Source organism: Neophocaena asiaeorientalis, unplaced genomic scaffold (assembly GCF_003031525.2).
Source record: "Neophocaena asiaeorientalis asiaeorientalis breed wild unplaced genomic scaffold, Neophocaena_asiaeorientalis_V1.1 scaffold78, whole genome shotgun sequence".
Classification (NCBI taxonomy): domain Eukaryota; kingdom Metazoa; phylum Chordata; class Mammalia; order Artiodactyla; family Phocoenidae; genus Neophocaena; species Neophocaena asiaeorientalis.
In genome coordinates, this window is record NW_020175018.1 from 8,422,609 (window position 1) to 8,445,310 (window position 22,702).

Genomic DNA, 22,702 nt, shown 5'->3' on the forward strand with positions numbered 1-22,702 from the left:
TCTTTTGGTTATTCTGATTATAAGAAGACATTCTGTCAGGAAATTTTTGGTTTTCATGCATCTACTTCTATTCAGATAATTTACTTCTTGGAAGAGCAGTACTCTAGAACTGCACTGTCCAGTAGAAATATAATGTGAGCTACAAGTAATTTAAAATATCTAGTAGTTGGGAGGGAGGCTCAAGAGGGAGGGGATATGGGGACATATGCATGCATATGGCTGATTCACCGTGGTGTACAACAGAAACTAACCAGTATTGTGAAGCAATCATACTCCAATAAAGATCTATTAAAAAGAAATAAAGAAAAAATAAAATATCTAGGAGTCACATTAAAAAAGGAAAAACAGGTGAAATTAATTTTAATAATAATTTATTTAACCCAATTTATCCAAAATATCATTTCAACATGTAATCAATATAAAAAATTATATTTTTAATTCTTTTTTTTTTGGACTAAGTCTTGAAATCTGGTGTGTATTTTACACTTATAGCACATCTCAATTCACACCAGCCGCATTTCAAGTGCTCAATTGCCACACGTGGCTACCGGCTTGTGTGGGACTGTGCAACTCTAGAGTACTTAAAATTATAAAGTAATACTCAAAACTAATTTTTATTAAGAATTTGAGGTTAAAGTTACATCTACACTTAGGAAGGTTTTCATAAAACTAAAAAGCCTGAAGATCATAAAGATGTACCTTAACATTTATGAGACTAGGTGCAAAACATTATTTTAAATTTTCAGCTGGCTTTATTTTACTACATGCTTCCTTTTTGCATCAATAGAAAATGAAACTTCAACCCAGTCCAACCAAAACAATAAACAAGTACTTATTATAATAAGATCTTATTGTAAGTTTATTTATCATTATTTGATATTGCATACAATGTGGAAGTTCTATTTCTGAATATAAAATTCTGTGTAAAGAAAAATGCTTTCCCTCCCAAAATAATTTTTTTGACATTTTTTAAACTGGAAGACACAGCAAACTACAAAAGCAGAAAATGAATTAATGAAAACATATGAACAAAGAACATAAGTCTTCTTAAATGTCAGGTTGACCCCACAGTAATAACAGATCAGGAGTAACTCAAAGAATCCACTAATGAACACGACTGCAATTAAATCCTCAAATAGGCGCCAATTTGAATTATAACATCTGCTTTTTCTAAACAGGTCTGGAATGTATGTTTAACATTTTGTCCTTCTAGCTATTTTCCAAACTCTAAAAATTTGGAAAACATCAATCTCCAAATCAACAAAAACAGCAATATTGAAAGATGGTCTTTGACAGGATGTAATGGCCTCGATTTCTTCAAGAACTGAATGTGGAAGTAAACAACATAAGAAAGGGATGTTATGTTAGAACAGTGGTGCAGCTTTTTAGACAGATAAAAGAATCCATGAAGTCTTCTTAATGTTTCGAGAAGCCACAACTAAATTTTTATGTTTAACTATAAACAGGCTGCACAAAGCTAACTAAAATACTTCTTTCTTTGCTTTTGGGTATAATTATATCAATTTAGTGTAGCAACATTAACTTTCTCAAGTTAATCAAAAGTTCCTATTGGAACTTAAAAGTTTGACTAATACAAAAATAGAAAAAAGATTACTCAAGCACTTTATTTAGGATACAAAGTCATTCTAACACAGGTGGTGGGAGGAAAGTAGGAATTAAAAAGAAGGGGCCTAAGGGGAGAGTAGGAATTAAAAGGGAACTAGGTAGTTCTTTAAAAAAAAAAAAAAAAAGAGGGTGGGAATCATGAAATTAGATCTACTTTATCTCAGTGATTACTTGAGGCTATTTTGATGTCAAGGTTCTATCTGCCGGTATCTTAAACTGTTCTGTGATTCCAAGGATGGAAATGACAGCTACCCCCATCTTCTTCCTTCCTGAAAGCTAAGAACAGAGAAAAGTAGAGCTGCTTCTGAGAAACAAAGATGCTTTCTACCATTCTTCTAAGATGGTGGAAGAGTCTCCTTAAGAGGCTTCCCCAAGAAGGAAAAATGAAGGAGGGAAAGAAAACCATAGCAGAATTCCCTGGCTGTTTCAACGCCATTGCTCCGTCACAACCACTGTGCAACCACTCTGGTCCGGCCCTCTCCCTCCCAGGAGGTTAAGCCCTCCCAGGGCATTGTTTAGCCATGGTCCCTATTTACCACTCAGATCGCCTCCACCATTCCTGCTTTAGGATCTCGGGAAGCCCCAGGGCAGAAAGCCGAAAAGCCAGGAGAGGACTTGGTTTCGAGGACCTCCTCCAACCCCACTCTTACTAACTGCTGTAGAAAAGGGAGAGGGAAGCCTGGTCTTTGCTTGCATGGGTTCCTTAGGGGCAGAAGCGTCCCCTCGGCCGGTGTCGACCGGAGGTGGCCATTAGCGCCGGGCGCTCGGTACTGAAAAAGCCCTACCGGGGCGAGGGGCCTCCTCCGGCCCGAGACTCCGGGCCCGGTCCGGGTGTCAGGTAAGGCCCTCGGTTTCCTACCCTCGGGGCACCGGCGACGACAACGCACAGACCCCGGGCTAAGACCGGTCACCCGCCCGACCGCCGGGGACCTGGGACCCAGGCTGGCCCCGAGCCGCATCGTGCCCGCCCCCGCCCTACCTGAGGGGAACCGGGCGGGGTCGCTAAGGGCCGCTCCCGGGAGCCCCGCGACCGCGCGGCTCGGCGACGGAGGCGCCTCGTCTCGCCGGGGCAGAGCTCGGCGGCGGCTTCACGGCCTCAAACTCCATCGGGAGGTACAGGGACAGCCCCGTTAGGCGGCGGCGGAGGCCGCGACGGGGCTTCCTCCTCCCTCCGCCTCCGCCTCCTTCTCCTTCTCCTCCTCCTCACCGAGGAGGCGGGCCTGGAGGGATTCCGACCTAGTTCTCGCGAGAAGATACTCCCCACCTCACGCGAGATCACGCCTGACCGGGAGCTGGGGAGGTGGAAGGGAAGCGTAGTAGCCCCCGCCCTCTGGACTGCGCATCAGTTTTCCTCGGGTCTACAGAACCACCCCTTCACGTGACTAGGGAGCTCTGGAGCACTGTGGGAGGTGCTGTTAGGAGGCCTGGACAAGCCGAAGAGCTTGATGGGAAACTCCCTGTACATTCATATGCGCCTCGAGCCAGCCTCCTAGACACTGGTTTGAGCCAGTGTCTGACTCCCACTGTGGAAGGCGTGGTCTGGATTGAGCATAATCTGAGGCATCTGTATTATATTGTACTCACTCTCCCATAATTAAATGCTGACAGGTTCCCTCAGTCTCTCCACATAGGGGCCAAGCAATCTCCCTATTTTATTTAAAAAAAAATTTGTTTGCCTGGCACTAACGCCTTATCTCTTTGTTAAAGAGAGAATTCTGGGCTCTTCAGAAGATGGCAGGGATAAAAATTCAGTCACAAATTCTGGCGTCAATATCTCAATAAATATTTGTTGAAGGATTTCTTTTCATAGTAAATTGCAAGGTAGAATTTATTGTTTTTATAGATGAAGAAGCAGGCTGGGAAGAGGGATCAGGGAAATACATTAGTGGACTATATTACGTGCCAGGTCCTGAGTTATGTAATAAAATTTTTAATTTTACTATTTTGTTTCACATGCTCATCAAAATAATCCTAAAAGGCAGATACTATGTACTCTGTTACTGATGAGATACTGAAAAACACAGGTTAAGAAAATGGCCATGAATTTTAATTCAACAAGTCACTTTCCAATGTGAAACCAGATGTCCAACAAAAGCGTTTATGGAAGTAAACCCACCACAAATTAGAAGACATATGGAAAAGTAGTTTATAAACTATAATGAGTTTAAATATATATATATATACATATGGTTATTACTACCCAGATGGCAGGAAAACATCAGTGTTTTTTAAAAAAATATTCATAGGCCACATCAAAGATTTTCTTACATGCATTTTTATCCCTTTCAGTCACTTCTCTTTATGAAATATATGCCAACCCAATAGAAAGGTTCCCAACAATGATTCATTTGGTTCACTGTTTTCCATTCAACTAGATAGCGATGGATATATACATATCTTTTTTCCATTCTACTGGACAGTGGTATGTGATAACGTGATAAGATTTTTCAAAGGTGACCTGATCACACTTAAAATTTTAATTCCAATTCTCCTTCCCTCCCTGCTTTATTTTCTCCAACTCCGTTTTCAAAATCTGACAGTACATTGGTTTTACTTGCTTACTGTCTGTCTCGCTCCAGTACAACACAAGTTTCTTGAGAGTAGGGATTTTTGTCTGTCTACCTAACTTCTAATACAGGTATATATTGTAAAGACTCTGTAAATATTTGTTGAATGAATGATTAAATGAATAGCCAGGAAAAATAGTTTCCTTTAAAATTCACAGATTAGACAAAAGACAAAACTCTCCATTCCCATCTCCACTTTATTATTTCTTATGTAAACATATAGGATAGTTACATCCAGGGAAAAATGGCAAGGATTTTCTCTTACACCAAAGTAACAACTGTCTTTCCAAGATCCTTTATACATAAATCCAGTAAATGAAGAGGCTGAACCAAAACATGCTGCATATTTTTCCCATCATATCAGAAACACAGAGAACTAAAAGTGAATGTTTTCAGTGAATAAATTCAACACTTTACTTTGCCATACCTGCATTTTAAAAAAAGATTTCATTTTCCTGAAATTGTTTAGAAACATCATGCAAACAGACACTCTCCTAGGAATGATTTGAGATCCCTCTGTGCTACCGAACAGGAATAAATAATAATAAATAACAACCATCACTTTCACAAAACACCCCTTCCCCCTAAGCAAAAATCTCAAAGTGCTTACAAAAAATTTCACGAGAATCTTACAAGGCACACATAAAGCATAAACATAGTACAACCATAATTTTTTCAAACATCAAAGATAGATACCAATTTCTAAAAGAAATAGTTTATTACTATTCTTTTACTCTCCCCTCCCATTTCCATCCCTCCCCCACAAAATTTCATCCTAGGAAGCAAAAATAAGGAAAGTACTTCAATCACAAACTATTTCTGAAAGGGAAGTGTTCTCATGCCTACAAATGGCCAATCATAGGTCAAATGGGAAAGAAAATTGAGCGCTGTGCTATCAAATTCTCCAGTGGAAGAAAAACACTCTTTAATTTAGAAAAGTTCTGTCTCCAATGGAGTACTAAATAGCAACATTCATAAAGACACAAAACTCTCCTCACTTGCTTTTCCCTCTGTTCTTAGAAACTCAGGAAGATTTAAATATAAAATCATAGAATTTTAGACCTGGAAATGACCTTACAAATTATCAAGATCAAAGCTGTTATTTTACATATAAATTTAAGAAAAGCTCAAGGAGAGGTGACCTACCCAATGTCACTAACTAGTGACCTGGGAACTATGAAGTTGTTTTTCTTATCTAATACTAGAGCTGGATTACTTAAAATCTCTCCCAGAGTTAAAAATCTATAAAGAACATATTTTTCACAGAAGTATCACAAAAAAGATATTTAACACTTATAACAATCAACATGTGATTCATCACAAAATTCATTAAATGGTACAAAGTATATTACATTTTAAAATGTGGAAGGGCTTCCACAGAAACTAAACGTAGCAGAAATTCTAAATAAAGCTGAGGTGAGTAGAGGAGGAACAGAACATCTTGAAATAAGATGTATCCAGTCAGGCTTCTTTACAAATAGTTCCTGTGTTTTAGAAAATATGATTTTCCCTGCACTATATTTTAATCTTGTTATAACAAAAAGTTTTGTGTTATATGTGGACAGGGATATTAGAGAGCAATGGCTCATAACACAATTTGAAATATTGCTCTCAGTTAAATAACTACACAGTCATGGTTTTGCTTTTGGCACATTTCTGGAAATACAGAATAAAACTCTAGGGAGGGCTTCTTTCTAGGGTAAATTTGTGCTGTGCCGTACCCTGCTACCCTTCCTGTTGGTGTGGGACTCTCTAGGGACCTAAAATCCCAGCACCTGGCCCTCCGCCCCAAGTAAATCCGGATGTGGCCATTACTGGTCAGATATATTCCAGGCCTGAGTGCATTCTTCTTCTCTTCTTATATATTGGAAAGTTTATTTGCCTGCAGGATCTCGGTTCCCTGACCAGGGACTGAACCTAGGCCACAGCAGCGAGAGCCCAGAATCCTAACCACTAGGCCACCAGGGAACTCCTGGGAGAGCGTGATCTGAAGCAAAGTGTGGGAAACCTCACCTTTTGGTCTCTGTGTGGGAGATGACTGTGCAGAATCCCTCCTGTGACTGTCGGCAGCAGTCTATTCCACGTAGTGAGGTCGCCCATGTGTGCATGGTTGTGGCACAGGAAGAGGGTATGCTGATTCCAAGCATTAAACAGTACCTTTGAAACTTTCAAGATTGGCTTCAACAGCCTAAGGAAGATGCCTGGAAGAGGAAAGAACTGGAGTCTGGGATCACTCTTTCTCAGGAACGGTTGACCTTTGAGGAGGTGGCCATAAAATTCACTCAGGAAGAGTGGGAATACCTGGACCCTGCTCAGAGGGCCTTGTACAGGGACGTGATGGTGGAGACCTATAGGTCTTCTCTAAGGAAGATCTTCACGAGGAAGACCTTGCTAAATTGATCGAGCTCTGGGGAAATCAGAGACAAGCAGTCAAGAGAGCAGAGCCAGATGAAGGAGCGCCTGGCAGCCCTCTCTACTCACCCTACAGAGCTGGAGGAAATCTGTACACAGCCAGAGAAGACCTCATTAAATCTGAGGAAATGAACACGAAATTGAAAGGAGATGTCCGTGAAACTGAGGCTAAAAACTGCCAGTTGCAAGAACGCCTGTAGCTGGCACAGCAGGAGCTGCAGCAGACCCTGCAGATAGCAGAGGTGCTCCCCAAGGTGGAGGCAGAGCTGGCCCAGAGTGTGGCTGCACTCTCCAAGGCAAGGCAGAGAGAAAATGAAGAACATAATAAATGTTTATCGGACACTGTTGACAAGCTTCTTTCAGAATCTAACAAGAGGCTTCAGCTTCATCTTAAAGAGAGAACAGCTACTCTAGCAAAGAAGTCTCTCCTACTAGAAGTTGAGAATGCAAAAATGCAGTTAGAAGAAATGCAACATGGTAAGGATCAGCTAAGACTAAACCTGGAAGCCCTGAGAGCTTAACTGGACCAGACAAGGCTGAGAGGAGCTCCATCACCAAGGCCGACCCCACTTGGGCAGTGTCCCAGATGTCAGGCTCCCCATGGCAGATGGGCCTGCAGGCTCCTTCAGCAGCAGCGTGGTGTGGCTGCACCCCCAGAAAGGCTGGCTGCCAGGGCTGAGTGAGGAGACTTCCGGGCCACCAGCTTCCCGAGAAGCGGTACAAAATGACAAGATGACCATAAAATGTGGAACCTCGGCCCCCTCCTCCCCGCTGTCCCTTCGGCTGGACCAGATGCACAAGGGGGTGCTGCACACAGCCAGCCCCGAGAACACCAGGGATGTGCGCAACTCAAAAGGTTTGCAGGATGGCCCCGTGAGCAACCCCAGCAGTAGCAACAGCAGCCAGGACTCGCCGCCCAAAGCCCCCAGGAAGAAGGTCATCAAGTCCTATATCAGTTCCTTGTCTGACAAGAAAGAAAAGGGCCAACCTGGACATCTTGGCAAGGAATCGTGATAAGGTGGTAATGCAGAGACAGAAAACTCATCTCAAGATGCCTTGGGACTCAGCAAATTGGGAGGACAGGCTGAAAAAAATCGTAAACTTCCAAAAAACAAATGATCCCATATCCAACCACTGCCCGACAGCGACCACTTGGAGACCCAAGTTCCCAACCACTGAATTGCTTGAGCCTCGTGAGCACGACATGTGAGAAACCTGCTGGCGAAAACAACTTTTTATTAAAATCGTTTTCAACTTGTTAGGAGGAAACGTAAGTGGCCCACAGAACTGTACGCTTTTATCTTAAACCTGTTCAAGACAGGAACTTAAAATGAGCATTCTAATGGTACAAGGAAGCACCCTCCCCTTGCCCTAGCCCTGGTGCTCCCTGTGCAGACAATTTTTATTTATGAGTGACTGGAAAACAGTGACTAAAAGAAGTAGGAGGTATATAATTCTCACCTAACAGGAAGTCCAGAGGGTGCAGTGGGGTGTGATGGATCCTCTGCCCCTTCTACCTCCATGACCACTTAATCTTTAGTGTCCTTACAGCAACTCTAGCATTGTGCATTTTTTTCAGTCAATATCCTCATAAAAAGAAAAATAAAATGTTTTTTTTGCTTTCTCTTTTTATTGTATCTCTATGAGATGATGGATCCTTACTAAATTTATTGCACTAAGTATTTTAATATACGTAAGTCAGAACATTATGCTATACACCTTAAGCTCATAAAGTGATGTATGTCAAGTACATCTCATAAAACTGAGGGGGAAAAGGCAAATAGAACACTTCAGGAAAAATGAAAAAAGAAAACTCTAGGGAGGGTTATAAAAATTGCATTAATGTAAATGAAAAAAGTTATTAAGAGGATACTAATAGCTACCCATATTTAAACTGCTCATCTAGTGACAGTAAGAAAACTAATATATATTGCCAATTCAAGACAGAAAAAGGAATGAACTACTGACACACACAGCAACATGGATGAGTCTCAAAGGCATTTTGCTGAGTGAAAAAAGCATAACAAAAGGGAACATGCTACAGATTTCCCTGGTAGTCCAGTGGGTAAGACTCCGTGCTCCTAATGCAAGGGGCCTGGGTTCGATCCCTGGTCAGGGAACTAGATCCCACATGCATGCTGCAACCAAGAAGTCCGCATGCCGCAACTAAAAGATCCCGTGTGCTGGAACTAAGACCCAGTGCAGCCAAAAGAAAGAAATAAATAATAATTTTTTTTAATAAAGAGGAACATACTATAAGGTTCCATTTATGATATTTCAGAAAAGGCAAAATTATAGTGATGGAGAACTGTTGCCTGGGTTTAGTGCTAGGATGAGGAGCTGACTACAAAGGGGAAGCATAAAGGAGTTTTGGAGGGGGATGGAATGTTCTGTATCCTAATTGCAGTGGTGGTTGCATAAATCTGTACATATGTAAAAATTCATAGAACTGTACACCAAAAACAAAGGTCAATTTTACTGTACGTTAACCAACAAATAAAATAAATTTCAAAAAGGAAACAGAAAAAATATCTTAGAGCTTCATGCCAATGGTATAATTCTACAGGCCACAAAATTATTAAATGTAACCGTATTAAATAAAATCAAGAAACCTAGACCCAATTAATCATTTCTAAAATATGTATACTAACAACTCATGGAAATATTATTGTAAGGAATATTAGCTTATGTATAAGGAAAGTCTGCTACTTCCAAATGAATTTGAATCGTGTTCCTTTATGGTTTAAAACAATAGATACCTTGGTGTTTAGTTTAGAATCCAATAGAGTTGGTTAAAAAAAAATTCACCAGTCCTGTTTTTAAAATCACTAATAATGGGTAATAGCATGTTTTAAAATTTATTTTCTCTTCCTATTATCCTAATTTATTGAAGTTATGGTATGGTTGGATTTTACACTTATATCAATTACCTAGAGACTCAAAATCAGAATCTGGAAATAATGCTGGTCCTCTGTCACTAGAATCAAGAATATTTAAGAGGAACACTATTTCTCTAGGTAAACCACTGGGACTTATATATAATGTATGTGATGAGACAGCATCCTCTCAGCTTTAACATGTCTCCCACACTTTGGAACTGGTAGTACAAGTTCAGAAAGAATAACTTGTGTAGGTAGACCAAAAATAAGACCCAAAGATAGGGTTGGAAATGCAATATTACAAACGCTGCATTTCTATAGAAAGACTTGCCTAACAGGATGATGTAAGGCTTACATAGCAAGGTGTGATTCTAATTATAGTCGATTTTGCCTTTCCAGATCATGCCTGGGTAGTTTTTCGCCACTGCTTCTGCCATGGACAGAGGTTAAGTGCTTTTTGAGAGCAGATTTGTGCTTGAAATCCATGTCACAACAGTGGCATTTGTATGGCCGATCCCCACTGTGTATGTTCAAGTGGTCTTGAAGTGTGCTTTTAGCAGTAAATGTCTTCAGGCATACAGTACACTGAAAGGGCCGTATGCCCATGTGCCCTCGAATGTGCCGGTTGAGATTTTTCTTTTGTGTAAACGTTTTCCCACACTGTAAGCACAAGAACAGTTTATGCATCTTAAGGTGGCGCAGATAGTTTTCAACGTGAAGAAACCCCCGAGGGCACCGGGGGCACTGGTGCCTCAGGGAAAAAGCATCCTCTAGATTCTGAATCTCATTCACTGTACCATGACTTCCTTCAGTATTCTCACAAAATAAGCCCTGATCTTGATTCCCAGGAACTTCTGCCACTCTGCTCTCAACTGTAGAATTGATCAGTGAATGCTGTGTTTCCGAGAAATACATGCTTGCTTTTGAAGAGGTACAAGGCTGTGATAACGTCCCATTTTCTACACCCCCAGTACCGATAGATTCCACATGGAGGATACGAATTTCATTGTCTTTAAAACCTATGTCTACTGAAGACAGCTCTGGTGACTTCATTTCCTTTCTTTCTGATGTCAAGCTCTCTACTGCAGACTGTAAAGCATTGCTTTCTTCTTTAACATGGAAATCTATGTTTACAGGACTATCCTCTGAAATTTCAATGATCTCACAGTCTTTATCTGAATTTTCTTCTTCATTCTTAACATCTGGATCAGAGGATTGACACAGGTCAGCATGTTGATTGTTATTTTTCATAGTAAGATCAATTTCCAGATATTTTGACAAAGCTTCTGTGCACTTTTCCACAATGTGAACCATCTGAAGGTAACTAGCAGCAGTCAAGTATTTCAAAAGCTCTTTCCTTTTAACTTCAAGTGCTCCAGTGTAGCAAGAGAGCAACAATTTTCTGCCAACTTCGGCACTCTGCAAGATGGTGATTCTGACATGTTTTGACTGCGTGAGTAAAAACTGATCTCTCATAAAAGTGGAGCAAGCAGCTAAGATCACCTTGTGCCCCTGGAACTCAGTGTCATTAATATAAATTGACACATCACAAAATAAATTCTGCTGTCTCAAGAGATTCATTTTCTGCAAGACTACATCTCCTTGCTGTTCAAACTGGAAGTGCAGAACATCAGACTCAGCAGCCATGGTCACAATCTAAGCAAAATAAAACATAAACATTGATGTAAGGATCGGGGATGCTTTCCTACACTGTGATAGTAAAAACAAACAATTAAAAAATCCTAAACCTAAACTGGGTAAAAGACAACTCAAATTCTAATCTGGGCGCTAAGAGTGAACCCCTATATAACCATCTCAAGACCCAGAAAAATAAAACGCATTTCTCTATGCTCTTGTGGTACATTTTTCATACTTTTGTTACAGAACTTATTACGTTGAATTGTACTCAACAGTTTCTATGTCTTTCTCCTCGACTAAACGGTATGTGCCTTGTGGTCAAGGACATTGTTAATGCCCACTACTAAGTGGACTTAACTCAGTTTCCCAAATTAGAAACCTTAATGTAATCTCCAAACTTCCTACGCCTCATCACTACCGCAGGTCTTCCTTCTGTTCACCTGGACCAATGCAGTCTCCTTGATACCACACTCTCCTACATTCCAAACTACCCTCCTAAGTGCCACCAGATTAACATCTTTTAAAACTTTTTAAAAAATTCTATTTTACTCTTCTGCTTTATATCCTCCATTGCTCTCCTCTACCTCCAGGACAGCATAACCTTCTTAGCAAATACAAGATCTTTCATTATTTGGCCTTCTCCAACGTTATGGCTTTACCTTTCCTCTATCTTTTACACTGAAGCTTCTTTGATATTTAGATTTTCACCACTGGCCAGACAAGAAGACCCAATTACACCTCTGCACATGCTACATTCGCGCTTTCAGCTAGTGATTGGGCTGAAGGCTCAAATCAAGTAAGATTTATCCACCCGTCTCCCGGACAGAGTCAGTTGCTCTCAGAACACCAGGAAAAGGAGCCTGGCTCATCTGAGTTCCTGCAGCGAGCACAGGGGCAGGCACAGAGCAGGGGCAGCTTCGGGAATACCTGTTGAACTGAATCCGGACCACAGGTGGCCTGGAAGATCCTCCAGTTCGCCACATAGGTCTTCCCGAGCCAAGCCTGCCAGGACCAAGGTCCTGACGGCCAGGTGCCTGCAGCACCCCTCCAGCCACTCCCGGGCCGCGCCGCGCTGCTGCCCTCCTCCTCCTCCGCCTCCTCCTCCGGCTTCCCCACCTGCCGGAGTTTCCCACGCGCTCACTCACCGACTCAGAAACCAGAGCCGAGCTTTCCACTGCAGCGGCGGCCCAGGCCGGAAGGTGGGGGTCAGCCTGGGAGGAAACACATCCGGTGTCAACTAGCTTCATTCTTTACTGGGGCCCGCTGGGCGTCCCGGAAGGACATCCTGGGACAGTCTCCCTTACTCCCCCCACGCCTGGAATAACAGAAAAGCCCCCGAATTATGGCAAGTCCCATCTCTCCTGGCCCACTTTCGGTACTCAAGCCGGTTCCCTCCGTGAGCTCTCTTCAACATCCGAATAGCAGACGGGTTGTGAAGTTGGGGTACAGCGCGTCTGTCAGAGTACCCAGCACCGGGGCCCCTGGGAGGCCCTCCCGGATTATTAGGGGCCAGGTCCTCTGCTTACCCTGAAATATACAATTTAAAAGGTGGCGGAGGTAAGGAGAGGAGAGTGCCATCGCGATCAGTACTCGAGATTGCCTAGCTAATGCCCCATCAGGATCTGGATCCCACCTCACCGCTCAACCTATCGCTTCCTCCCCACGCCCCTACCCCTGTCACTTCCTTGGCAAACCCAGGCCTTCTATCTCAACCGTTGGCCCGGCTGTTCCTCCAACATGCCCTATCCCTCCTACCACTCATCCTTCAAAATCCCATTCATCCATCGTTCATAAATCACATCATCCCTGAAGCCATCCTGAACTGCCCGTGAATTACTTGGCTCCCAATTGGGAACCAGTAAACCCTTTGGCTGCCTTCGTGACGGCAATTATCGTACCTGTATTGAAATCTGTGTCCCACCTAGGCAGAGGTATTTAGGACAGTGACTTACTGCTCCTTGCATTCCCGAAGTCTAGAACTTAGTAGGCATCAAGGATTTGCCAAATGAAGGACTGTCTCAGCTAATTCTTAAAAGCAGTTGCTCCATCCCCTCAGTCAATAGCACAGGAGGAAGTAACTGACCCTGGTAACAATTTCTGGTTAGCCCAGATTTGCTTCTGAAGCCAAGCTCAGCGTGCTTGATTAATGTCTTTTCGAGAATAAGAGTGAAGAAAGCATTCCTGCATTCAAATTCAAGCAATTGGAAAGGGAAGCAGGAGGGGAGAGAGAAAATAAACCACTGACACCAGAGCTTTAATTGTCAAACTTTTATTAAGGAAACTTCCCCATAATAAGTGAAGAGGTAGTTCACAGTATGTCTAACATACAACAGATTTAGAACAGCTATTCACCAGCTGAAATAAAATGTTCTGGGTTGTTTGTTTAGGATAATATCTTAGAAGTAGTGACAATGGTCACCCTCCATTTATAGACCTTCTAATAAGGAAACTAAAACAAATTAAAACCACATCTGATTTACCTCAGAGCCACTTCAGTTTGGAGTTTGCCTTCAAAATTAAATAATAAATAAATAACTGTGACACAGTAATTTTTTAAAAACCAAACTATGGTAAAGAGAGCCCTCTCTCCTTTTTAGTTATCCTGGGGATCCATAAAATACAAATGCTGAATGTCTAAGGTTTTAAAAAATCTTCCTCCTCTACAAGAATACGACTTTCCCCTGTAAAACATATTTGATATCAGTAACTTGACCACTTTGCAATACAATCTAAGAAACATGTATAAACAAAGAAAGAGAAAAGTCAAGTACCACCAAAATTAAGAAAATGTCTCACAGAAACAGAACACCTCTCCAGCCAAGAAATGGAAGACACTGTAAACCATGTCAGTAGTTTGCAGTTGAAAAAGGTGAGAACTAGAAGATTTAGTGATACAAAACCATCAAGATGCTAATTTAAAGTGATCAAAGAAAGCAAGGCAGTCTTCTTTATTCTTCCTAGGATAAAACCAAATTGACACCTTATCTCACTAAGACTACATGAGATTGTAAGCTCTGTGAGGGCAGGGACCATAGCAATCTTACCTTCATATCCTCAGTATCTAGCATAGTGCCTGGCAATAGTAGGTGTTCAATAAATGTCTCTTGAATGTCTGAATGAATCCAGGAATAGTCTCCAACCAAAGAGACCAATCTTATTTGAACCCATGCCTTTTAGTCTTCAAACCAGTAACAAAAACAGGACATGAATGTAAGCAGAGGAAACACTCCAACTTGAAATTTCCCTGTGATAAAATGATGTTCAGAGAAAATAGTGAAACATCAGTTAACATGTTAGTGTCTCACTGTTGCATAGAATTGGTACTCTTTGGCTGGAACATATAAAAACCAGAATGCTAGGCAGCATCATTAGACCATATAATGAGTGACATTAGGCATAGATACCTGTTAGTCTTATCACTCAATTTTATTCTCATTTAAAATCTTTTAACAAAAGGTAGAAATCATACTTCAAATCAGATTCACATATAAATGCATCAAATTATAACAACTTTAAGAACTCCCTCTGACTACTCAAGTTAAAACTAATTTTTGGTTTATCTGTACATGGACTCTCATAGCTCAGAAACAAAAACAGAAAATCCTGATGGAAACTAAATAAACACTGTTTCAAGACAAAATCAGTTTCACATTTGGATCCTTCTCACATTATTCTTACTTGTTCTTGCCCTTCCTAATCAACACCTAGCAAATCAGTCACTTGCTTAGGAAAAATGTAATATTCATCCTAACCAAAAAATAATTAACTTACAAAAATAAATCCTTCTGTGATGTTTTATTTGCAAAATCCAGGATGTCTCAGAAAGCAAACAGTGATTCACAGAGGGGAAGCACAAACTAGGAACTTTTTATTAAGGTATTCTTGATCATGTACTAAATCTTTTTAAGCCAAGGGACAGTGAGAAGTGAGGAGACTGTAGCTCATATTTAGTTACTTATCTACTTTGGCTAACCTTGGCCAGGCCACCTCTTTGGGCTTTGGATATCCCAACTAAAAAAAAGAGAGGTGGACTAAATGATCTCTTAAGATTCTCTATGGACTCAAACACTCCTATTACCTAAATCTAACTCATGGGTCAGAAGCTAATAAGACTCAAAATTTTATTTCTTAACTATAACATGTGCTTTAGGAAGAACAGTTGTTTTGTTTTTCCATAATGGAAAATCAACGTTGTATTAGTGATCTATCAGAGGTGACAAGGTGGGACTATGTACCTTTATAAGAATATCTAAATGCAAAAACCTGATTGTTCCTGTGACCCACTTTTTTCATCCATTTTAGAAGTTAAGGTACACAAGGAAATGAGAATTCAGAGACTATTACAATACACTGGACAAAGCTCTGAAGGCCAAACTCACCTTACTGATGGCTAACTTCTAAAACAAAGCCTAGAGAATGACTCCAGATAGCCCCTTTTTAGAGAGACCATTATGCGTTAGCACACTTTAAATGTGCCTGGCGCAATCCTGACTTCAAAAGCATCACCAAGTAAGTTAGAGGTTAATTATAAACATTTGGCTTCTTTTGGGGGAAGGCCTCCCAAATAAGTACTGTTGTACAACTGTACTACCATCCTTTGTTGGTTATGCTCCCCGTGCTGATTCCTAACTATCTGTCTGCAGGTGTTGCTAAAAATACTGTACTCTGGTCTACATGAACTTCAATGATGTGAAGTTGGGCTATATACTGTTGAAAAGAGTACAGAATAATCCAAAATACTTTATAGCCAGCTCCAAGACAAGTACAAATTGTAGGAAGCAGATTCATTCATTTATCAGACACAGATGAATTATCAGTAGGCAAGGCAACTACAAATTCTATCACATATTCAGGCCAACAGCAATATCTCCTTATATCTCAGCTTATTTTCTGCCAATGAAAAATATTATTCGCTTCTCTCAGCATAGCATCTATTAGTGGATTGGAGGTGATATTATTAACTTGTTGGTACCTTCAGAATGTGCCCAGTGAAAAGTCTAAAACAGTGTCAGTCTAAGACATAAGTCAATGTTAGGTAGACAGGTGGAATACTCCTTGGGAAAGGAAACAGACATCACAGGATAAATAATTCAAAACAGAACATGGGAAAGGGCAAAAGGAAGGCAAGACCACTCCAAGTGGCAAGTTGCCTGGTCTATTAGTGCTTTGACTCACCCCTATGACTTCCAGAGCACAGAGGCTTTGGAGAAGTCAACTTCGCAAAATCACTCCTAAAAAGACTCAGACTATTGCCATGTTTGCAGTCAGTTCTAGTTAGGAGCATAAAGGCCCTACTCAATTCACACAAGTACTATCATTCCTTAAGTTCAGGACAGCTTGGGCCAGTTTACCTGCATCCAGGACCTGTGTCGCATCAGGCTGTGGCTGACACCCTTTAGAGTCTGTGACTGTTGTACATGCAAAAGAATCAAAGTCCACTGTGAGGTCTTGCACATTTCTTTCATTGGCATTATCAAAGCTGTTTTTGCCATGCAGCTGTTTAAGGTGTTTCCTCAAAACTGGCTTATGTGCAAAAACCATGTCACAATAGTTACACTTATGGGGCTTATCTCCACTGTGAAGGTTAAGATGATCCTGTAAGGAACACTTCTGAGAAAAGGTTTTCCCACAGATTTTACACTGGAAAGGTTTAATGCCGGCATGCACACGCATGTGTCGATGAAGGTTGCCTTTCTGAGTAAAAGTCTTGCCGCAGAGTAGACACATAAAGAGTTTGTGCATTTTTAAATGGTTGGCGTAGTTCTCCAGGTGACGAAACACCCTGGTACACTTTGGGCATTGGTGATGCCACTGTAGGCCTTTGTCTACACCTCGAATATTAGGCCCAAAGACATCTTTTGAGGCCATGATGATGTTATCACTGCCTGTGTAAGACAGGGCATAATTGTGGAGGTGGTTTTGTTCTATTTCACTTACTCTGTTTTCCACAGTTGAATTTATCAGGGAGTGCTGGGGCTCTGATGAATGTAAAGCAGTGGGTTCAGAAGAAATAAACTGGTTCTGATCTTTTTTACTTCTAACCTCTGATACATCCCCAATAGATTCTACCTTAACAATCTGAATATCACTGTCCTCCATATCCATACTGTCTTCAGATGGATGGATACAAGGTGAGTCCTGCTTTGGGGAGCCTCTGGCATCTCCCTGATGTTCTTTTGACTGGGGAGAAGCACTCTGCGGTTCACATCCCTCTTTACTATCCATTGGCTGTTTTGGCTTTATAAACTTCCACAAGGCCTGTGTGCACCGTTCTACAATGTGGCTCATCTGAAGAAAACTCGCAGCCGTCAAGTAATTTACCAGTTCCATCTCAGGGAATTCCAGCACACCACTGTAACAGGATAAGAGCAATTGTCTCCCCACTTCGGAACTCTGTAATATGGAGATTTTCACCTCTCTGGAATCGTTCAGTAAAAATTGGTCTCTTAAGAAGGGGGAACCTGCAGCAAACACAATTTTATGCCCCTGTACCTCAATATCATCTATGAGAACTGTAACATCACAAAATTTATTCTCTTCTCTTAATTTGTTCATTTTTTGTAACATTGAATCTCCATAATTTTCAAACTTGAAGTGAAGGAGATCTGATCTTTCAGACATTTTGGCAGACCTAAAGAACAGAAATGTTAAAAAGGATGAATTTAAGAAAATACAAACAATTAAGAAAACCTGGATTTTCCTTCCAAAAACAAATTTGTGTTGTCATACCTGTTTATATGTATCTGAATAAAATTTTCCTTGAAAGAGGAAGCTAGCATAACTGCTTTCAAAGGCTGTTAAAAATTGCCTTAGCAACATCAAGTGTCAATTGCACCTAAGGAGTGGACTTGTATCCGTGTAAATAGCTTGGTATTCATTCAACTTTTTAAGATGCTTAATACAAGAACAGTGCTTGAGTTATTCCAAGGGCATTTTTTTTGCTTCTCAAATGATAATTCTATCAGGTTTCAAGAACCACCTAAAACATCCCAACAAGTAATAATGAAATAACTACTTTATTCTGCATGATACTGTGAACCTGCTTCTTTGAAGACAAAACACTCTTTTCCTTCGCTTTGTATTTTACTGCAGTGACATTGCTTGCCCCATTCTTGGGTAAACCCTCTTCTGTTTAAACTGATGTGAATTTACTCATACAAGTATTTCTGCAATAAAATGAAAGTCACATGCCTAAAGGGACAACTTTTAGACAGTGTCAAAGGCACAGGTCTTTATCCTGTGCATTTTGGACAAACCTAAACTCTTTCTTAAGAAACATTTCTTGATATATGAAGTAAATATTTGACATAGAAAAACCAGATGAGTCACTTGGTGGGAATCTGAGTAGGAGTAAGGTGGATCTAGTTAATCCTTACTAGATTCTATTCTTTCTTCCTTATCCCTATTTATCCATCATTACTCATCAACTACTAGAACTGATTCATAAATGTTCCTTGGTTTCAGCTTCCATTACCTCTAATCCAACTTCTACACCATCACACGTCATCTTTCAAAAACACAGATCTGATTATATCCAACTCCTGCCTAAAATCCTTCTGTGACCTCCCATTGTCTCCTGGATGAAGACTAACCTCTTGAATATAAACTGATCAAGTAAATGTAAGAATAATTAAGGCAAACATTAGCATAAACCATTCAACCATGGAGAAGGTGTCTTTGCCAAAACTCTGTGTATTTGTCCCTTTATGAAGCAATTCCTTTGGAGAAAGTCCCCATGTTCTGATTCCATACTCTTCAAATGATTTTCTGATAACTTGGCTTCCCATGTGTCACTCTAAAGGGAAGGATGAATTAGCCATGGCAACATGATATTGTCAACACATTTATTATTTTTACAATGACAATCCACCAGTCTATATAGCAGTCTTCTGTGAGATCAGTAGGTATATCAGGTCTACCCCTGAGAAGCGGCTCTACAATCTCAGTGCATCAATAAATTCACCTTGAACTTTATGTATCCATCAACTCCGTAGTTGAGAATCAAGAGACAACCAGCTGTTCCTAGCAACATCTGGCCCCGAAGCCCAATCTTTATAATTTTATCTTCTAGAACACTGAATTACAAAGGCTCATAGAACACCGGCTCGTAAAGGCAGAATCTAGGTCTCACTCCTATTGCTCAGTGCCTGGTTCATGACAGCACTCTACTGACTCCAAACCTTAGCAGTTATTTCTTTAGCCCATAACACTATTCCTAGCCAATTCTGACTCCTTTATTTCCTCTGAGGGCCCTTCCCTAACCCCTTAGATTAGAACAGTTGTCTCTACTGGACCTATAACTAAGTGCTTCTAACATAACACTCAGGATACCAATACTTGTTCCTTCCCCCCAAACTGCAAGCTACATGGCATTAGAGAGAAGAATCTCCACCCTATTCAATGGAGCTAATGCTGGGAACCTGCATCTTCTAGGGCAAAACACTCTTTCCTTTGGCTTCAAATTCTACTTAATGCAGCCACATTACTGGCCAAACCCTCTTCTGTTCAAACTGGTGTGTATTCCCATCACCTGATATTGTACTAAACACACGGCAGGTGCTCAGTTTGCATTTGTTGAACCTATGCGATTCATTTGACAGTAGTAAGAAGCAAGAACTGCTGTTAGGAAGACCAATGCGGTGTCTGCATAAGCATTACAGGTCTGAGGCCATGAGAGCCTAGAAAGGAATGAAAATGAATAAGGAGCAAGGAAAAATAACAAAAAGATATTTCAAAAAAATTGGTAACTGGAGGTAGAAAATGAAAAAAAGTAACGTGCAAAGGTTTTAAACTTAGGATTTCAGCCGAATTAAAATGTCATTGAAAGAGAGGTGAGATTTAGGAGGGGGAACTGGTATGGCACAGGTATATTAAAATATATTTATACCTAAATTATAAGCTTTCCCTTTGTATGGCACTCTGAGTGTACAGATAATGAAAAATCACAATGAAGACGAGAGGAGGGATGCAGAGAAGCAAATTCAGCGTCATAGAAAAGGTGGTGAATATCAAATGAAAAGGAAGAATCTAGGAAACACAGGGACTATATCAGTAAACAAAGTGGCACAACTGTATTTTCTATCTGTGGTCAGTTTTAGCAATTACAGTAGCTTAATATATTTGATCTGGAAACAGTGACTGTCCCAATTTATAACTAGAAATTATATAAATGACTGCTGTTCAAGTGGCCAAACAAAAGGGGCATTCTTACTTAGAGGTTTAGCTTGTCCTAAATTTACTGACAGGTCAGTATTTTCCTACTCACACTGAAAAATGAGCATTAATTGCTTCCATCTATAATATGACAGTACTTGTAATGCTTTAGACAACTATCCTCAGGGATTGTTCCTTGAAGTTCCAAAGACAGGAGTTGGAGTACAATTTCATTTACTTCCTATTCATCAGTCTCAAGAAACTTACCAACAGAAGCAGTCAAACAGGTATCTCAGGAAAGTGCTTGATTTGTCTGCTGTAGTCCAAGAATGTGAGGAAAAATTATTCTGTTTAAGAAGTTTTCCTTAATGTCTCAGTCCACTGTATTGTCTCCCTTTGATAAACTCTTATTTCCAGGCCACACAGTTTATCCTTGTTTCTTGTCACCAGTCTCTCTTTCCAACAGACTGTTAGTTACTTGAGGGCAAGGACCAACTGTTATTTTTACACAGCTCATTCAACAAAAACCATAATTAACTCTTAATGTTTCCTAGGAAATTATTATTGAGCTATGGTAGAGATGCTCTACATTATCATGATACCCTCTTTTGAGTGCCCTGGGGAAAATGTCTTTCTAGGGTTTGTTTCCAAAAAATAGTTTTAACAACATAAAACCAAATTTTAAACAAAATTTCTAAAATGTCAAAATAAAAAGGAACACTTGTTTCGTATGAACTGGTTTAATTTTATTTAAAAATAAGAAAAATGATAGCTAATCTTTACTGAATCCTTGCTGAGTACCAGGTATAATGCTAAGTGCTTTACCCAAGTTGACCCATTTAATCCTCAAAATCTCTATGAGGTAGGTATTATTATCATCTCCACTTTGCCTATGAGGAAACCCAAGCTTAGTGAACATAAATAACTTGCTCAATTTAAGAGAGGTGGAAAGTATTAAATGTTAGAGGTAGAACTTGTGCTCAAGCTGCATGATGACAAAATTCACGTATGAAACTAGGCTAGCTTAAGTTTTATCTTATGCCTGTTAACTGTGTAACTGTTCAGATCTCCCTGCTCATATCCATTCAGCTGTACACTTATGATTGATATACTTTTGTGTATTTAGTTATGCTTCAATAAAAGTTTTATGTTTAAGAACAAAAAGTAAAACGTAAAGCCAAATTTGTGTCAAGTCTAGAGGACTTTAATAGTAAAGCATTTACGTATTATCCTTGTCTTACCTTCCTTTCTCACTTATTTTAACTTTATATTATTTTTCTATCTTTTGTGTATTTATCTTTTTTTTTTTAACATCTTTACTGGAGTATAATTGCTTTACAATGGTGTGTTAGTTTCTGCTTTATAACAAAGTGAATCAGCTATACATTCGTAGAATGAAACTTAATGCCATTTACAAACAAGACTTAATAAAATTATGAATATATTTGATTTTCAGACTCCCCAACTATAGTTAATTTATAACAGCAATTATTGATAATTGTGATAAAAATCTCTCACATAACTCTAGATTATAGCAGACCTTCTAGTAACTTAAAGAAAGTAAAGATCTGATCAGGTAGAATAGAGACTTGGTCCCCACATTCTGTTGATTCTTTCCTCAGAATGATTTCCAAATTCTCTCTCTATATTCTTACTACCATTGGCATGGCTCAGGTCCTTACCATCTGTTGTCTAGGTTACTGTGATTAAGTCTAAATACTGCTGAGTTTCTCTCAGCAAATTTTAAATGACCCATTTCTCAAACATCAATGAAATAGGAATAGTCTCACTTAAGATCATTCTCTCTTTATTTATACTTACACAATTCTTCCATAATCATTTCCATAACAAATGTTCCAGCTAATTTGAAAATTTCCCTTTGTTCAAACAGGAGTAACTAGAAATGATCAGTGAATATTCTACGTTCAACAACGTTCACTGCCGTGCGATGGGCAGTGCAAAAATATCCATGTTTCTTATCTAAAATGCCTCTGATAATACTGATAAGGAAAACTTTTCTATTCTGTATAATAAACTCCAAAGCTGTATGTCAGTCTGTTTCCTCATCTACCTCATAAAAGTACCTTTATCTTTCAACTTAGCACTCACAGCTACTTGGAAATCTTTCTTCGTCTTTCATTAACACCATATGCCATTTTTCAAAGAGGTTGTAATAAACTACAGCTTTTCTCTCTATAAAACTCAATCATTTTCTTCTTTTGGGTAACTTTCATGACACTGCATTCTCCAAGGTCTCACTCTTTTGTTTTACTGTAAGATTACAGAAATATTCCCTTCTTGGAAAAATTTTTTAATAAAGTACAAGCCCCCTTTCTCAGCCTCCTTCCACTCAGTTCTCAGTTGGTTCTAAGTTTCTTCCTTAATGACTCTCCCTCCCCTCCATTTTTTTTTTTTTTTTTTTTTTTT

The 22,702-nt window shown here is 39.9% G+C and overlaps 3 protein-coding genes and 1 pseudogene across 6 annotated transcripts in view; 1 reads left to right on the forward strand and 3 right to left on the reverse strand.

The window, feature by feature from the left end:
* RC3H2 (ring finger and CCCH-type domains 2) overlaps window positions 1-2,812 on the reverse strand; it is a 51,683-nt gene extending 48,871 nt beyond the window's left edge. For both annotated transcript variants that reach the window (XM_024762665.1, XM_024762663.1), the window contains exon 1: window positions 2,606-2,812. The gene's annotated coding sequence lies outside the window, so the exon portion shown is untranslated. The remainder of the gene's footprint in view (window positions 1-2,605) is intronic.
* A 1,572-nt stretch (window positions 2,813-4,384) lies between these two features.
* On the reverse strand, window positions 4,385-12,415 carry ZBTB6 (zinc finger and BTB domain containing 6). 2 transcript variants are annotated; one of them, XM_024762649.1, is made up of 2 exons: window positions 12,268-12,415; window positions 4,385-11,140 (listed from the first exon to the last, which is right to left on the reverse strand). In XM_024762649.1, exons 1-2 carry the CDS (start codon window positions 12,367-12,369, stop codon window positions 9,860-9,862), a joined length of 1,383 nt encoding a protein of 460 aa, XP_024618417.1. In that variant the 5' UTR covers window positions 12,370-12,415; the 3' UTR covers window positions 4,385-9,859. The 2 variants fall into 2 exon arrangements, with proteins under 2 accessions (XP_024618417.1, XP_024618418.1); XM_024762650.1 differs by lacking the exon at window positions 12,268-12,415 and adding an exon at window positions 12,050-12,179.
* LOC112411233 (liprin-alpha-1 pseudogene) lies at window positions 6,228-7,733 on the forward strand (annotated as a pseudogene).
* Window positions 12,416-13,381: 966 nt separating the features above from the next.
* ZBTB26 (zinc finger and BTB domain containing 26) overlaps window positions 13,382-22,702 on the reverse strand; it is a 12,860-nt gene continuing 3,539 nt past the window's right edge. The window contains exons 1-2 of one of the 2 annotated variants that reach the window (XM_024762503.1): window positions 20,543-21,609; window positions 13,382-17,753 (exon numbers count right to left, since the gene is read on the reverse strand). In XM_024762503.1, coding sequence (XP_024618271.1) covers window positions 16,418-17,743 — 1,326 coding nt within the window. In that variant the 5' untranslated portion in view covers window positions 17,744-17,753; window positions 20,543-21,609 and the 3' untranslated portion in view covers window positions 13,382-16,417. Of the gene's footprint in view, window positions 17,754-20,542; window positions 21,610-22,702 lie in introns of those variants that run through there. The other variant, XM_024762502.1, reaches the window with a different exon arrangement.

What these genes read in the sequence shown, in the direction of transcription:
- ZBTB6 (XM_024762649.1), bottom strand. Translation starts at nt 12,369, where the DNA reads ATGAAGCTAGTTGACACCGGATGTGTTTCCTCCCAGGCTGACCCCCAC. An exon ending in CGGCTCTGGTTTCTGAGTCG is followed by an intron (nt 11,141 to 12,267) that starts GTGAGTGAGCGC and finishes TATTTTGCTTAG; the next exon opens with ATTGTGACCATGGCTGCTGA.